The sequence below is a fragment of the Phoca vitulina genome, unplaced genomic scaffold (assembly GCF_004348235.1).
Source record: "Phoca vitulina isolate PV1807 unplaced genomic scaffold, GSC_HSeal_1.0 scaffold33, whole genome shotgun sequence".
Taxonomy (NCBI): Eukaryota; Metazoa; Chordata; class Mammalia; order Carnivora; family Phocidae; genus Phoca; species Phoca vitulina.
The window spans coordinates 50,641-67,757 of record NW_022589736.1 but is presented as its reverse complement, the minus strand read 5'-3'; the positions used below and the strand labels follow the sequence as shown (position 1 = coordinate 67,757).

Genomic DNA, 17,117 nt, shown 5'->3' with positions numbered 1-17,117 from the left:
GGTTAAAACATCACTGAACAGGATGCTCTGGGTTTTGAGGAACAAAGAGGAAAATAGTGTAGTTTCCCTTAATTTCAGAGAGATAGGTAAAATGACATCTTGTATAAAACAGAGAATTCAGAATCAGAGGATGTTTCTGAGTTTAACATGTGATTTATATATTTGTCATATTTGTGTATTGATATGCTTGCCTAATGGAATAAATGGTAACATTTCAATTTTTAGTCTATATATCCAAGAATTCTTCATAAGATAGAAAGTACCTGTTCCTTGAAATTTTGAAAGAAACCAGCTTTTGTTTCATGTATTTTGGTGCTGTCTTGTTAGATGCATATATGTTTATAATTGTATTTATTCCTGTTTTATCCTTTTATCAATATAAAATTTGTGGGCATAGAGTTATTCATAATGTTAACCTTAAAAGTAAAACTGTCAGTTATTTTACTAGCAAAATGGGTTTATTTGGGAATAGGAGAGAATTGTAATTTGGGACATGCTAGCAGTGGCAAAACCACAGGCAATCCCTGAAAACGAAGTAGAGGACTGCTCTTTTATAGAGAAAGGTGGGGAGTTGGGAGGGGCTGTTATAAGCAAAAAGTCCATTGGAGTTAACTGGGAGTTCCAAAGTGTAGTGCCTCCTCATTGACTGAGTTGTGACTGTCATTGTCTGGGTTATTGCTGGGCAAGGAGAAAACCTTTCTTTCTCCTGCTGAGGTAGTCAAGTAGTATCTACTCAAAAAGCTTCTGTTCCTGTTGGGTCTGTAATTGATGAGGAGTGGTAGGGTGTGAGAGCTCCTCCTTCTGGCCTCCCCACTCCATTTAAAGTGACGTTTCCTGGGGTGCATGAGTGGTGTAGTCATTTGAGTGTTGGACTCTTGATCTCAGCTCAGGTCTTGATCTCAGAGTCCTGAGTTCAAGCCCCATGTTGGGCTCCATGCTGGATGTGGAGCCTACTTAAGAAAAAAATAAAGTTTCCCTTATTTTCACAATAATATTCCTTTAGTGTCCTTTTTAGGTCCAAAGGATTCATAGTGATGACCCCTTTTTCATTCCTGGCAGTAGTATTAGTGCCATTTCTCTTTTGTTAGTTAGCTTGGCTAAAGGTTTATCAGTTGTATTGAACTTTTCTAAGAATCAGCTTTTGATTTTGTTGGTTTTCTCTGTTGACTTCCTGTTCTTAATTTTATCGATTTCTATTGTTTTTTTTTTTTTAATGGATTTTCTTCTGTTCACTTTGGACTTAATTTCCTGTTCTTTTGTAGATCTCAAGGTAGAAACTTAGATTATTGATTTTAGATCTTTCTTTTCTAATATATGTATCCAGTGCTAAAAATTTCCCTCTAAGCATTGCTTTCACTGCATCCTACAAGTTTTGGTAAGTTGTATTTCCATTTTCATTTAGGTCAAAATATTTTTTAATTTCTTGAGATTTATTCTTTGACCTGTTATTTAGAAGTGTGTTGTTAAATTTCCACAAATATTTTGGTATTTTCCAGTTATCTGTTATTAATTTCTGGTTTAGTTTCACTGCGATCTAAGAGCATACTCTGTATGATTTCTGTTTTTTAAAATTTGCTAAAGTGTGCTTCATGGCCCAGATGTGGTCCATCTTGGTGATGTTTCACATGCACTTGAGAAGAATGTGTGTTCTGCTGGTGTTGGGTGAAATATTCTATAAATGTTCAGTGAAGTGTTGGAATTGAAACTGGAGTGGGCTCAAGTGAGAATGGAAAGAGGGGCGCCTGAGTGGTTCAGTTGCTTAAGCATCTGCCTTCGGCTCGGTTCGTGATCCCGGGGTCCTGGGATCAAGTCCTGCATCAGGCTCTCTGCTCAGTGGGGAGTCTGCTTCTCCCTCTCCCCCTCTCCCCTGCTCTCTCTCTCAAATAAAATCTTTTTAAAAAAGAGGGAATGGAGAGGATGAGACCCACCCAGCCAACTAAGATAAAAGCATTGCTTTTTATTAGTTATGTATTATACATATTCATTTAGGTTGTGTTTAATTTTCAGTATTCTGTTCTATTTTTCCTTATATTGAGAAGATAAATTGATGGGACACGTAGTAATTTTTTTTAACATTGTCACAATAGATGAGTGCTAATATTCCCCTTTTGCCAAGCCAAACATATACACACACATGCTGCTCATTTAATACACCTAAGATGACATTTTGTTCTTCAAATTTATAATTCTTAGATTACTAGTAAGCCTGAAGATTCTTTCATACTTCTTGTAGCCATTCAAGCTTACCTAAAAATTGTTCATGTATTCTTATTGAAATATCCCCTTGCTGCCCCCTTCCTCCACTATCTCATCCATCCCGTCTCAGTGTAAAGGCCACTTCTCGAGTCCTCTCTGGAAAATCCACCTGTAACACTCTTCTAGAATCCTTTGCTTCCTAGCACTTGTCAATGTGGAGCTGCATATGTATTCTTTATTTTAATGAATTTCTATGTCCCCTCTCCCCCACCTCCCACCTTAAGAAATTCCATGGATATGTGGCTTCCTTTTACAGCCCAGGGCCTTGTGCTGCATCTTTAGGGGATGCATGCCTTCAATTTGTAGTTGCTACTGGAATCGGATATCTGGTCCTTCAGATGTTCTGACCCTTGCTGCTCTATTGGAAGACCATTCATTGTTGTGTGCTGTTTTTCATTAACTGGTTGTCAGCTCCTTATTGAGCACTTTCTCATCTAACACCTTCCCAGTGTACTCCTGTTTGGGGATGCTGACCCTGGGCATCCTGCTCTGAGCTCAAGGGTAGGAGTGAGGAACATTCTGTTCTAGACCCTCTGGGGCCCAGGGGGTAGGTGCAGGGAAGTCAGGCGCCCAGGCCCCAGCCTCTGGGGACAGTAGTTGCCAACGACTTTGACTGCACGGGTCCTCATCTGCACCACAGCCCAGGGCACTGAGGGCACCTCCTGGTGTGGAGAGGGGGTTTGTGTCGTGGGAGTATCACACACCAAAAGGCCTTGAGGACTGTGTGGTCAGACCCTTTCATAGGGGACAGAACAGTCTTGCCCCATGGACCCCACCCTCTCCAGTCACTGCTTGGCAGCCAATTAGCCTTTGTTTTCTAGGTGTGATAACCAGGCAGACCCCAGCCAGTCTTCTCAAGAAATAAGAGAATAACATTGCTGGCAGCCAGTTTTGTCCCTGGTTTTTAAAGGGTACTGTAGGCTCAAAATACAAAGTTGATAAAGGACAGTTTTTATGTGGCCTTTAAGTGTTTGAATTAGGACTCAGGACTGAACTGTATCATCAAAGGTCCTTTTTTAGTATGCTTCGAACCAAAACAAAGCTTAGAACTACATGTTTAAAAAATAAAAAAGAACAAAACTATTATTTGTGGGTGGTATAATTTTGAACCACAAATTGAGAAACTGAGAAATTACTGAAGATTAACAACATTCAATGAGGTGGCTAGTTTCACAAATATATAATTAAAAATAACTCCTATGTAAGAACAATAATCAGCTAGAAAAATACAATGAAAAAACTATTTACAATAACAAAATTGTATAGAATTTACATGAAGAAAATTAGAAAAATTTACTCAGGAATATAATACTTTAATAAATGGAAAGGCATGTTTCTGGATGGGAAACAAAATTTATAAAGCTAACATGTTTTCTCAAACAGTTTATAGGATTAACCTATTTCAATCAAAATACCAATGTAAAGCCTTAGGAAATCTAAAAAAAAAAGCAAAAACTGATAAAAAATCTTTAAAATAACACACCACAGGATCGGTCCCGTGAAGGCACCGCTGGCCTTGCCTCTGGGCAGACAAGTCAGGAAAGTCTGGGTATCAGGCGAAAGAACAAATATCCACTACAATGAAGACTCTGGAATCTTGTCTCCATGAGGGGCGCAATGTGAGCTAGCCACTGGAGACAACTGCTAAATATAAAACACTTTGCTTGTGAGGTAGTGACCACCCATTGCCAAGGGTCTGATGACTGCTTGGAGGGGAATTAAGCACATGGTAAGGTTATTGACCAGTCATGGGTCTAAGCCAATGTCTTCATCTTCCTCTTCAGGCTCTTGGATTTCTTTTATAGGCAGGTTTTCTTCTTGGCTCATCAGAGGGACAAGATTCTGAAGAGCTTTTCCAGTAATGGGGCTGGGTGGCTGGGCCTGAGCGATCCAAACTTCTTTTGGCAATGGAAAGGCATGAGAGAGCTGTCTAAGCAATAGCTGGACAAAATACAGTAAGAACAGTAGATACTTTAAAAGTATGTTGTGAAAAGTATTCCTGTAAAAGTCACTTTTCACTATAAAATGCAAATGTTACTGAGATCAATTGTTTAGATCACATAAAAATGACAGAGTAAGTCTTTGACATTCAATCGCTGTATTTTCCTATATTCCAGAGTAAACAATCCCTTTCAACACTCAAGCTTTAACAGGGTATTCTTAGAAGGTTATGTCAATTGCTAACAGAAGCTATTGGCTTAACAAATCAGTAGTTTGGTTCTTTCAGGGGAACACAGTTCCAGATAAGGACCTTCGCATTATTTTTTTTGTCTCAAGTGTGAATTCCTATGTGGGGGAAAAAATGGATATGCTTTCCATATACATTGAGTCACTCTGTTCACCTTGCAGGTGAGTGGCCTCCAGACTCATATTCAAAGCCATTTTGGGAAAGGGATCTGTGGCTTCTACACTGTTGTATAAAGCTCCTTAATCCTGGATGCTGAGGTATAGCCCTTGAGGATGTTTTCTTCCCTGTGAATCTTCTAAAAATTTGAGGTTTTAGCCAAGATGGGTATTTATCCAATTCTGGCTATAATGAGGTTTTCACATATCTGTATATTTTCAGACAGCCTGGGAATTCAGAATTCCTTATGAAACATTTCAGGTTGAGGCAGGATCATCAGACCTTTCTTGATCCCATTTCTGCTTTCGGGTCTTACAAGCTGAGTGGGTTTTTTCATGCCGGGTACAGTTGGACAGCCGACTAAATCTTCTCCCACATTTTTTGCAACTATATGGCCTTTCAGCCTCATGACTCTGCAGATGAAGCACAAATTCTTTGTTCTCTGGGAAGGTTTTCCCACATTCTGGACACTTAAATATCTTCTCCCTTATATGAATTCCTTCATGGCGACTCCGATGAGAGTTTTGACGAAAGTTTTTCCCACACTGAGAACATGAATAAGGTTTCTCTCCTGTATGGATTCGCTCATGTTTATTAAGGTTTGTTTTATGATTGAAGCTTTTCCCACAGTGACTACAGTCATAGGGTTTTTCTCCAGTGTGAGTCCTCTGGTGGGAAATAAGGTAAGAACTTTCATTAAATTGTTTCCCACACAGCGGACAAGTGTACCATCTTCTTGTTCTCCGATTTCGGCTAAGTGCAATCACATTGATATCCACGTATTTTGAGAGTTCCTCTAGTGGAGTATCATTTTCAATGGTAACTAGAAGATTTCTCATTTTCCTTTGCTTGGGAATAGATGTATTTAGTCTTTCTTTTTGGCAATCTAGTGATTCCTCAGAGACCACAGAATAATCTACTTCATCACAATCTGAAGTCTCTTCTCTATGATCTTCATTCTCTACAGTTTCCTTCTGAAGATCTTCACTCTCAGGATTAATGTCATTAACTGTGGAAACAAAGAGAATTTAGCAACTTTTGAGGGATATGACACCAGGCAGGAAAAAAACAAGTTAGATTTCTCATCAAACAATAATCTTGAGTGTCACAAATCTGAGGACTAGCAGATAATCATTATCAACATTCCTTTTCCACTCTTACTGTGAGTGGAATATATGACTGATAAATCTTTCTATGCAATGTGAGCACACAGTCTTTTTCTTTTTTTTTTTTAACAAAATGAGTGGGACTACCGATGTCATATGTTTGCTTTCTGAATAGGCACTAATTACTCAAAAAGTGCATATTGATCTTATTATATCTGTGTAAAGCAGTGAGCTAAGGACCAAGGGATGAAGGACATAAATACTAAAAAGGGTACCACTCATACTCTTTAGGAGGCTAGTAAGTGAACAGTAAGATGAGTTATTTCTAGGTTTTCACTACATTAAATATTATGGTATTATAGAATTAGATAATACCATATGGTGTCCTATACTATATAGTCCTATATAGTGAAAAACTGGCAACAATTCAAATGACCAAAAATAATGAAGGCATATCATATTCACTCAGTGGGTGATTATTTGGGCATTACAGTGATTACCACAAATAACAAAACTATAAATTATGGTAGAAAACAATGTGGTATTTTTAGGGGAGGAAGGGGAGTAGTAATTGGGCAGTGGGCACAAGACGGACTTCTGGGGTGCAAGGAATAGTCAATTTGAGTGGTGGTTAGACAAATGTGTACATTTTGTGAAAATTGGAGGGGAACACTTATGATTTGTAGACTTTTCTGTATTTATACCTCCAAAAGAAGTCTGTGTGAAATAAAAAGATTATAAAGACTAGGTAACAAAGTGTAAAAAAAAAAAAAAAAAAGTATGCCGTGAAAAGATGGGGTGACAAGAGACCTCCAAAACTCCGGGCAACTTGCTGAAAATAAAGGGTTAAATCGACCACTTCAGTATGTGGCTGATCACAGCCTGGAATACGCATATTTGCTGGACTTTGCAGTTTTACACCAAAAGGCGTTTTCTTTTTCATTCACTACCTTAGGTAATGAAATGCTGGGTCAAAGCAAACGGCAATAATTATCACAGCTCTTGATAGAGATTGCCACATTTCTTTCAAAAGAAGCTTACCAATTTTAATACTACCATCAACATGTGGGTATCAATTTTACCTAATCTTGCCAGCATTAGATTGAACTTAAAAACATTTAATAGGTATAAAATGCTTTTTCATTGTAGTTTTTTTTGTACTTTGTTATTGCAAACTAGTAATTTATTGGGCTGAGACTTTTATAAATTTAAATAAATTTTACATCTTGCAAATCAATCTGTGTCAATCACTACTGATGTAAATATTTAACTGAAGTCTTCCTCTGTAACTCCACAAATTAATCATAAAAAAGTATCAAAATCTGATAAATTTTCTATTTTCTAGCCATTCCTTTATAACTTATATTTATACTTAACTCCTTTTTTTTTTTAAGATTTTATTTATTTATTTGACAGAGAGAGACAGCGATAGAGGGAACACAAGCAGGGGAATCAGGAGAGAGAGAAGCAGGCTTCCCGCTGAGCAGAGAGCCCAACACAGGGCTGGATCCCAGGACCCTGGGATTACGACCTGAGCCGAAGGCAGACACGTAATGACTGAGCCACCCAGGCGCCCCTGTGGTTTACTATTTTATAGCCATTCTGAATGACAGCTTCCATCATTTTGTGTTAATTTAAGAATGCTATTGTTAAACATTCCCTATCTACCTACTTTAAAACTATTACAGATGTTTTTGTTGATCCTTTTAGATTTTCTTTCTTTCTTTTTTTTTTTTTTTTAAAGATTTTATTTATTTATTTGAGAGAGAGAATGAGATAGAGAGAGCATGAGAGGGGGGAGGGTCAGAGGGAGAAGCAGACTCCCTGCTGAGCAGGGAGCCCGATGCGGGACTCGATCCCAGGACTCCAGGATCATGACCTGAGCCGAAGGCAGTCGCTTAACCAACTGAGCCACCCAGGCGCCCGATCCTTTTAGATTTTCTAAGTACAAACCATATTTTGGTTCCCTCCCTTCCCAGTATTTATTCTTCTTTTTAAAGATTTTATTTATTTGAGAGAGACAGAGATAGCGACAGAGATAACGAGAGAGAGCGCAAGTGGGCATGACAGGGCGAAGTAGGCTCCCTGCTGAGTAGGGAGCCCAACGTGGGGCTCCATCCCCGATGCTGGGACCATGACCTGAGCCAAGGGCAGACACTTAACCCGAATGCACCACTCAGGTACCCCAATATTTATTCTTCTTAACTTCTTATCTTTTTGCTTTATCCAGTTAATGATTTTAATAGTGATAGGTTTCCCTATTTTGTTTTTTTTTTTTTTTCAAGATTTTATTCATTTATCTGAGAGAACGCATGTGTGTGAGAGAGCATGAGCAGGGTTGGGGGAGTTGGGAGGGGAAGGGACAGAGGGAGAGGGAGAATCCCAAGCAGGCTCCATGCCTAGTGTGGAGCCCAACGTGGGGCTTGATCTTACAACCCTGAGATCATGACCTGAGCTGAAATCAAGAATTGGATGCTCAACTGAATGAGCCACCCAGATGTCCCAGTGTACTAATTTTTAAGATTACAAAAATTTTAGTAGCTAATATATGGTTCATATGGTTCAAAAATCTAAATATGAAAAGGTATATGCTAAGAAGTCTTACTCCAGTCCCTGTCTCCATCCATTCTACTCATCGCCCAGATAGGTACCAGTTTTTATTAGTTTCTTTTTTTTCTTCCATTGTTTCTCTAGATGATAGATTTTCCTTTCTCCCCTCTTCTTATATAACTTACTTTATTTTGATCATTATATTCCAGTGCATGGCGATTACCATGGTATGCTGTGTGGACACATCATATCCAACTAGTCCCCTGCAGAGACACTTGGATTGTTTTCAACCTTGTGTTTTCACAAACAATACTACAATGAATAACCTCATTTGCATATTATTTTGAATGTGTGCTGTTATCTGTAGGATAGATTCTCAGAAGTGGGACTGCTGGATCAAAGGTAAATTCATCTTTAATATTAGATTCCCATATATAGGGAGTGTACCAGTCTGCATGTCCACCAGTATTATACCTGTATCCCAACAACTTCACTACCAATGTGTTAAGTTTCTGATTTCTAGAAATCTGATAGATGAAATAAGATGGTAACTTGGTATAAGTTTAATCTGCATTTCTAATTATGAGTAGGGCTGGACATCTTTTCATGTGTTTATGGGTCATTTGTATTCCTAAGTGAATCTGCTGGGGCTTTTTCTTGGTGTGCAAAGTAGGGTATGATCTGCCAAATGGCTGAGTTGTCCCAACACCTTTATGAGGCCCTTCCTCTCCACTGCTCTTCTTCTCAATTTTCCTGGTTACTCATATTTATTTTTCCAATTGAATTAGAGATCAGATTGTCTAGTTCCAGGGAGAAAAATCCTACTGGTATTTTTAAAGGGATTACATTCACTTCATAAACCGACTTGGGGAGAACTGACGTTTTAATGTTAAATTTTACTAGTCAACATGGTATTTCTTCCCATTCATTCAAATCTACTTCTGTGTTATACTATAGATTCTGAAACAGGGTATATGCTAGGAAAATTATGTAATTTTTTAAAATTTATTTTTCTTTAAAGATTTTATTTATTTATTTGAGAGAGAGAGAGAGGGAGGGAGGGAGAGACAGCAAGCAAGCATAAGCAGGGGGAGAGGGAGAGGCAGGCTCCCTGCTGAGCAGGGAACCCAACACGGAGCTCAATCCCAGGACCCTGGGATCATGACCTGAGCTAAAGGCAGACTCTTAACTGACTGAGCCACCCAGGCACCCCTAGAAAAATTGTGTAATTTTAATTTGTATTTCCCGTGACCCAAGGTTACTTAATAGTTTAAACATTTCTTGGTGAAGGGAACTTTTTTTTCCAATTTCATTATTACTTTCTAGTTGTACTGCACTGTGATAGATCCTATTGTGTTATTTCTACTTTTTAGAATCTATTGAGTCTGTCTTTGTTGTATAGTATGTAGGCAATCTGCATCAATCTTGAAAAGGCTTATATTCTCTTAGCACAGTAGAGGGCAGATATGACCACAGAAACTTATCTCTGAAAATTTAAGTGTTCTATTCTACATTTTCAGTTGTTTTATGTGATTCACTTGAACTGAGACACACAGTTTATCCTCCTCTGCCAAGGATTCTCCTGTGATTCCTGTCCCCACAAGTTCATTCCCTTACACTTTTCCCTTTCCAAACTACTTAATGTTACTATTTCAAATGTCAGCTATATACTGATGGCTCCCAAATCTCTACATCTTTACATGTGACCTCCAATTCCTAATATTCAAGTGCCCAGAAAATAATCTCACTTTATTTCCTATCATGGATTCAATCTCATCTGAAATCAAATCTATCTTCTTCCAAACTCTGCTCCTGGGTCCAAATCCTATCTTGACCTTGTCATAGCCTTTATAGCTACAATGGTTTCATAATGCTTATCTTTTTATGTGAATGACTTATCTTTTAAAAACAAATTGGAAGCTTTAGAGGGCAGGAATGGGGCACTATGTATCATTTTAACCCACTGATAATCAACTCCAGAATCCAACTCTACCTAAGGACACAGCAAGTAGCATTTATTAAATGTTGGTTTAAATCATCAGCTTTTGGGTATGGGTGAGGATTGGGCCTGAGAGCTTCAAGGTCCATGACCAAAGTGTTCCTGGAATTGGCAACATACCCACCAACCAGTCACCTAAAATATATGCTAATTTTACCCAAGACTGAGAAAAACTCAGTGTAATAAATCTGATCTGTTTATGCTTATCTCTAAAATAAGAAAATATTAGGGTTGCCTGGCTAGCTCAGTTGGTAGAGCATGCTTGTTGTCAGGTCGTAAGCTGGAGCCCCATGTTGGGTGTAGAATTTACAATAAATAAAAAAATAATAAATAAATAAATGTGTGTACACACACATATATATACATATATATAATATATAAAATCTTAAACAAATATTACATAGAATAACTTGTGGGAAATTAAGCAGACTCTCTATGTACCACACTACCCTGACCACACAATGTAAGACAACTACAGAGTTCAACACTCATGGATTTGATTTTTGTTACCCCAGCAACTCACAAAACCCACTTTCTGTTCCACTTCAGCCTCAGAAGCAAACAGCCCTGAAGGCAAAGTAAAAAGTATTAGGCACTCAGCAAAATGATTTTTGAGGGTTCCTGACTCTAGGTTAGCAGTGCATTTGTAGAAAAAGGCTGAATCATCTCTTAGCTTACAGAGAAGCTGCTGCCAGATGAGTTCATATGTAGTTTCATATAAGAATACTTTTTAACCGGGGCGCCTGGGTGGCTCAGTTGTTAAGCGTCTGCCTTCGGCTCAGGTCGTGATCCCAGGGTCCTGGGATTGAGCCTCGCATCGGGCTCCCTGCTCAGCGGGAAGCCTGCTTCTCCCTCTCCTACTCCCCCTGCTTGTGTTCCCTCTCTCGCTATGTCTCTCTCTATCAAATAAATAAATAAGATCTTTAAAAAAAAAAAAAAAAAAGAATACTTTTTAACCATTACTGGGAAATAAGCACAAATGAAGAAGGCCCCATTCACCAACCATATAGGCAATTCACTGAAAAAGTTATGAGAAATGCAGCAAAAAGGCAGTATAATTCTGGGCTAAGACTGAAAGCTCTGATATTAGACTCTCTGAGTCCAAATCCCTGCTCTGCTACCTACTGCTGTGTAACATTTAGCAATTTCTTTTCTGTTTTTGTGTGGTTTTTTTTTTTTTTTTTTTGGTGGGAAAGAAAGCAAAATTTATTGAGCAATAGTACGAGGCTCCTGAAGAGGGAGGGGACCTGAGAGGGTTGCCCGAACTTCAGCAATTTCTTAACATTTTTCTGCTTCAGTTCTGTCATCTGTAAAATAGTAATAATTCCTATATTCTACAGTACTTTTGTGAGAAATGTATGTGATAATAAATGCATGCAAAGCACTCAGACTAGTGCCTTGTACATAATGGCACATGGGTGCTTGATAAGTGCTAGATATTATTGCCATCAACATGGGATATATTTTCATTCACACTAGTAGACTTCACAGCTACTAGACATCAAGGGAAAAAAAAGACTTTAAGAGTCCTGGGTCCAATGAAAACACTAATTTAAAATACACCTGTTAGGGGCACCTGGGTGGCTCAGTCAGTTAAGCGGCTGCCTTCAGCTCAGATCATGGTCCCAGGGTCCTGGGATCGAGCCCCGCATCAGGCTCCCTGCTCGGCAGGAACCCTGCTTCTCCCTCTCCCACCCCCCTGCTTGTGTTCCCTCTCTTGCTGTGTCTCTCTCTGTCAGATAAATAAATAAAAAAAAAAAAAAAAAAAAAAATACACCTGTTGGGGGACTAGCACTAAATCCAGAAAATGGACTCAGAAACAATCTGCCTGCATTTTCTACCTGTTTGAATATCTGACGTCAGTACATCAGCTGCAGGTCTTGCTTACCAAGACAAGTCTCCTCAGCCCTTGCTGCCCTAAAGATATAAGAAAAATGGCCGCCACAGCTGGTGTAGGCTATGCCACATGGGATAGAACAAAAATTAAACGTGTGTGACCATATACTTAGCTAGTGTTAATCAGGTCTTTAAAAAGTCTGACAGAAGGGGCACCTGGGTGGCTCAGTTGGTTAGGCGACTGCCTTCGGCTCAGGTCATGATCCCAGAGTCCCGGGATCGAGTCCTGCATCAGGCTCCCTGCTCAGCGGGGAGTCTGCCCCTCCCTCTGACCCTACCCCCTCTTGTGCTCTCTCTCTCACTCTCTCAAATAAATAAAATAAAATCTTTAAAAAATAAAAAAAATAAAAAGTCTGACATAAGAATGTGCTTTTTCCACAGCATTCAATATGAACACACAAGATTTCTTACCCAGTAACATCATCTCCCCAACATTGTCTTCCTTCTCTGAGGTGGGCTGTTGAGTAGCATCCAGGCTCACACATTCTTCTTGGGAATGAAATATATTCAAATCCTCAAGGACCACCAGTTCCTGAAAGAGCAATAGGCCCCCTTCCTCTTAATAACAGAGGTTCTTTGGTTCTTTGACAGCTCTGCTGGCAAAAAAGACCAAAACCCAACGATCAGGGAAGGGAAGGTGAAAGGGGACTATAAGTTCCACGCAGATGCAGCACGGACCAGAGAGCCAGGCTCAGAGAGGAGCCAAAGGACAAGCAGAAGAGAAATATCCAAGGAGGCAGTGAAAAACAAGCCCACTCCCCTTACTGACTCCCAAGAGTGTGTTTTTATACATGGGTTGGCTGAGCAGGGAGCGCTGAAAGAGCAGAGAAGGTGATGTACTCAAAACAGTGAATGGGAAAACCAAACCCACCTCAGGCTCAGTTTTCAAATACAGAGACACTGTGTCCTGTTTCTGCTGGATTCCTTCTCTGGGCAGAAGCTTCACCATGGGATGAGGTTGCACTGGGTAAAGAGGAAGCTGTAGTTAATGGAAAAATCAGTGACTCTAATATGGGAACCCTAACCACACCTTAAGGCCTCACTGTCCTCACTCCTTCCGAAGGCAACTTATGGCTTTTTCTGCTTCTGTGAGCCCAGGAAGAGTTCAAGCCATAAACCACAGGGTCTTGAACCTATATAGGGTCTCCTCATTATGAAAAGAATGATTCTCTTAAGAACTTTTAAAATTCCCATTACTACTAAAGGGAAGGCTGGAGGAGGATAATGTCTGAAGATGCCCACAACAAGCACAAAATTTCCAAAATTCCACATAAACTGCAGTCAATTCAACAATTCATCCACATTTCTTTATCCTAAAATGATATACACCCTCCCAACGTTTGGGTAAAACTGACACTGTTTATTCTATGGGTTTACACACACCCAGCAATCCAAACTCCAGCTTGAGAAAAAATACTCCCTCTCCCCAACAGGTTGACATTAGAATCAACTTTTTTCAATACCCACTATCCTAACTTGAATTCATTACTAACATAAAAACCTATTTCAGCCCCTAGTACCATTCCCTTCTCTTCTAGTGAAACAGCATGTGCTTCTTACGTCTGTTTTGAAAGTTTGAGCTCACATCCTTCATAATAACCAAGGTCTCCTTGACTTTCTGATTGGGCTGGACCAGGCTTGGCTTGGGCAAGAAGGTGAGGAAGTGCTCCAGAACCAGCTGGTGGATGGTCTTGGGCCCACTAGTAGCATCTCGAAGTAGGTCTTGGCCCAGCTTGGAGTCCGGAGGAACTCTCAGTATAAAGGACCGCTTTGGCTTTAGGGGCATTGGAACCACTTTTGCAGCCATCACGCCTTGCAATCACACACCACACTCGTTTTGCAGAGCTTCAGGAGTCACCTCTTACTGAAGGAAATCTGTCAGAGAGCCGAGCTGCAGATGAGAGAAACCATGGTTTACCCACAAAACCAGGTCCAATATACGGCCAGGATAGTGAGGCCACATGAAATTTAAAGCGGAAGGAAAGACAAGTTGGTGTGAGGAACTCCTAACTGAAACGGAAGGTCGCTGAACTAGACACTCATAGCAAGGCCTGAGAGGAAGCTCTGAGAACGAAAGCCGGAGGATATCCGAACCCCAGGAGTCATTCTCCTGAGAAACATGAAGTGCAAGCTCCACTGGGAAGAGCAATGGGCTAGAAGATAGGAAACCTGGTGTCCAGTACCAAGGGCATCTGCTTAGAAGCTGGCCTAGCCATTAAATGAAGCCGTACTGCGCACCTTGGACCGCGGGTCCCTCGGATGCCCTTCGGGGGGCAGTTGATGGCTCAAGGAGCAAACGCAAGGCAGCACGATTAGTCCATACGCGGCCTGCTGACTCCTTTCCGCCATGAAAGCCCTGTTGAGAGCGGCGAGAGACCATACAGTGGGGCCCAGCTGGCCAGGCCCATTCTGGAGCCTCTCCCACCGGCCAAGGAGTACCTTTAACACAAAGCCCAGGCGGCGGCATTGCCCGGGGTACGTTCCCGACTCCCTAGCCGGCCAGGCTCCCCCAGCAACGGACCAAGCTCTGCTCCCCAGAGGCCACCTCAGCCTGGTTCCCGCCCTCGCGGAGCCTCTCACCTCTCAGGGGCTCTGCCGCCCCTGGGCGCTCGCAGGGGACGGCCCAGAGACCCCGGCGCAGAGAGACCGGGAAACTAGGCGCGAGAGGCCGAGCCCTCCCCTCGCCCTTCCGAGTGTCCTCACAGGCCGCCGGTGACTATTGGCGTGAGGAACCGTCAGTTGGGGAGGACGGCCGGGACATGGTGCCTTCTGGGAGGCCGGGCGCCTCCGCAGCCGATACGTCACAACCGGTGCCTCGTTTCCGGTTCGGAAGCCTGGTCTCCCCGCTCGGAGCCGGCAGTCTGCGCTTGAGAAGGCGATGCTCGAGGACGACAGGCAGAGCTCTCAGCGCCAGAGGGAGAACGGGCTGGAGGCAACCGCTGTTTCTGTGGCTCCATCTGGGAGACGGAAAGCAGAAGTTTAGCTCCAATCCTCCATGACGAGCTGGCTCGTCTCCAGGTACTGGCGGTGTAGCTCCATGGCCTGCTGGGAAATGTAGTTCGGCTCCAAACAGCTAATGGGAGGCCGCCAGGCGCGGCGGTTGGGGCGGGACAATCCCACCCTCACCCCACCCCGCTTTCCCCGGGCTCGACCGGAAGTAGGCTGCCTCTCGGACCGGAAGATCTGCGAGAGGCTGCGGCTGTTTCCGCCGCAGCATCCAGAGTGTGTCGAAGGACCGCTGAAGCGGTGAGTGGGTGGCGGGTCAAGGTCTATGCCTGGTTCTCGGTCCTGTCACAGCTGTCCCTTCCGGTAAGGGCAGCCCATAGGTCAGAACCGGGCGACCCTTCCCTTCCCCGCTTGCCAGCTTCTACCTTGCGGTCTGAACGGGGCATCTTGTTTTCTGAGAAATGCTAGTGATCCTTCTCCAGTCGCCTTCGTTTCCGTCCCCAGCCTCTCAGGGAGGCCCAACCGCCCTTTCTCCCTGCGTTGTTCCCATACTCGGTTCATTCCCCAGTGAGGCACTGATCAGCGTTGTGACAACCCCGGGGCAGGGATTGCTTTATTGCTCTATGTAACGCCAGCCTCCACCTGAGTGACCAAAGTAAAAATATAAATGAATTTTTTTTTTCTTAACGCTAACTATAGGTGACTCATTTAGCCATGGTTTAAAATATGTTACAGTCTAGTGTTAAAACTGTGTGGTACCAAAAGTTTTTCTAAAATTAAGGATACTTGCTTTTCCAGACATCAAAAACCAAAAACAAAGCAAACAATAACAAATTCCTTCAGGGGCGCCTGGGTGGCTCAGTCGTTAAGCGTCTGCCTTCGGCTCAGGTCATGATCCCAGCGTCCTGGGATCGAGCCCCGCGTGGTGCTCCCTGCTCGGCGGGAAGCCTGCTTCTCCCTCTCTCACTTACCCCGCTTGTGTTCCCTCTCTCGCTATGTCTCTTTCTGTCAAATAAATAAATAAAATCTTAAAAAAAAAACAAACCTCCTTCAATCAAAGCAGTATGGTTTGAACTGGAAGTAAATAAATAGAACAGTAGAAAAGAATAGTAAGTGCCAAAGTTGATCTGACTGTACATGGACCTATATGAAAGGGTAGCATTTCAACTTAGTGTAAAATAGATAGTGCTAGCAAAAAATTGTCTATTCTTCTGGAAAGACAGAATGTGTCCTTATACTATATACAAAAAAATGGAATTTGATAACCAATAAGAGAAGACAAAAGAACATTAATTTAATGTTGGGGCACCTGAGTGACTCAGTCGGTTAAGCATCTGCCTTCAGCTCAGGTCATGATCTCAGGGTCTTGGGATCAAGTCCCCACATTAGGCTCCCCGGTCCCTGGGGAGTCTGCTTCTCCCTCTGCCCCACCCCCACTGCCCGCCCCCCGCTCATGCTCTCTCTCTCTCTCTCAAAAATCTTTTTTTTTTTTTTTAAAGATTTTATTTATTCATTTGAGACAGAGATACAGAGAGAGAGAGAAAGCATGAGCAGGGAGAGAGGAAGAGGGAGAAGGAGAAGCAGGCTCCCTGCTGAGCATGGAGCCCGACGTGGGGCTCGATCCCAGGACCCTGGGATCATGACCTGAGCTGAAGGCAGACGCTCAACCATCTGAGCCACCCAGGCGCCCCTCTCTCTCAAAAATCTTTAAAAAAAAAAAACCCTGATGAGTGGCTAAACAAGATGTAGTATATCCATATAATGGATTATTATTCAGCAATAAAAAAAGGAATGAGTACTAATACATGCTGCAACGTGGATGGACCTCAAAAACATTATGCCAAGTGAAAGAAGTCTGTCACAGAAGACCACATAGTGTGTGATTCTACTTGCATGAAATGCTCAGAATAGGCAAATCCATAGAGACAAAAAGTAGGGTAGTAGTTGTCAGGGGCTGGGGGAAGGGGAGAGTGGCAAGTGACTGCCAATGGATGCAGGGCTTGTTTTGAAAATGTTCTGG

General features: G+C 42.0%; 1 protein-coding gene across 2 annotated transcripts; it reads right to left on the bottom strand.

The window, feature by feature from the left end:
• Window positions 1-3,533: 3,533 nt before the first annotated feature.
• On the bottom strand, window positions 3,534-15,328 carry ZNF200 (zinc finger protein 200). Of its 2 annotated transcripts, XM_032425732.1 has the most exons (5): window positions 14,732-15,328; window positions 13,712-14,042; window positions 13,023-13,114; window positions 12,563-12,683; window positions 3,534-5,609 (listed from the first exon to the last, which is right to left on the bottom strand). In XM_032425732.1, exons 2-5 carry the CDS (start codon window positions 13,956-13,958, stop codon window positions 4,858-4,860), a joined length of 1,212 nt encoding a protein of 403 aa, XP_032281623.1. In that variant the 5' UTR covers window positions 13,959-14,042; window positions 14,732-15,328; the 3' UTR covers window positions 3,534-4,857. The 2 variants fall into 2 exon arrangements, with proteins under 2 accessions (XP_032281623.1, XP_032281624.1); XM_032425733.1 differs by lacking the exon at window positions 14,732-15,328 and having other exon boundaries at window positions 13,712-14,593.
• Window positions 15,329-17,117: the final 1,789 nt, after the last annotated feature.

What these genes read in the sequence shown, in the direction of transcription:
- ZNF200 (XM_032425732.1), bottom strand. Translation starts at nt 13,958, where the DNA reads ATGGCTGCAAAAGTGGTTCCAATGCCCCTAAAGCCAAAGCGGTCCTTT. An exon ending in ATTTGAAAACTGAGCCTGAG is followed by an intron (nt 12,684 to 13,022) that starts GTGGGTTTGGTT and finishes TTGCTCTTTCAG; the next exon opens with GAACTGGTGGTCCTTGAGGA. An exon ending in TGGGGAGATGATGTTACTGG is followed by an intron (nt 5,610 to 12,562) that starts GTAAGAAATCTT and finishes TTGTTTCCACAG; the next exon opens with TTAATGACATTAATCCTGAG.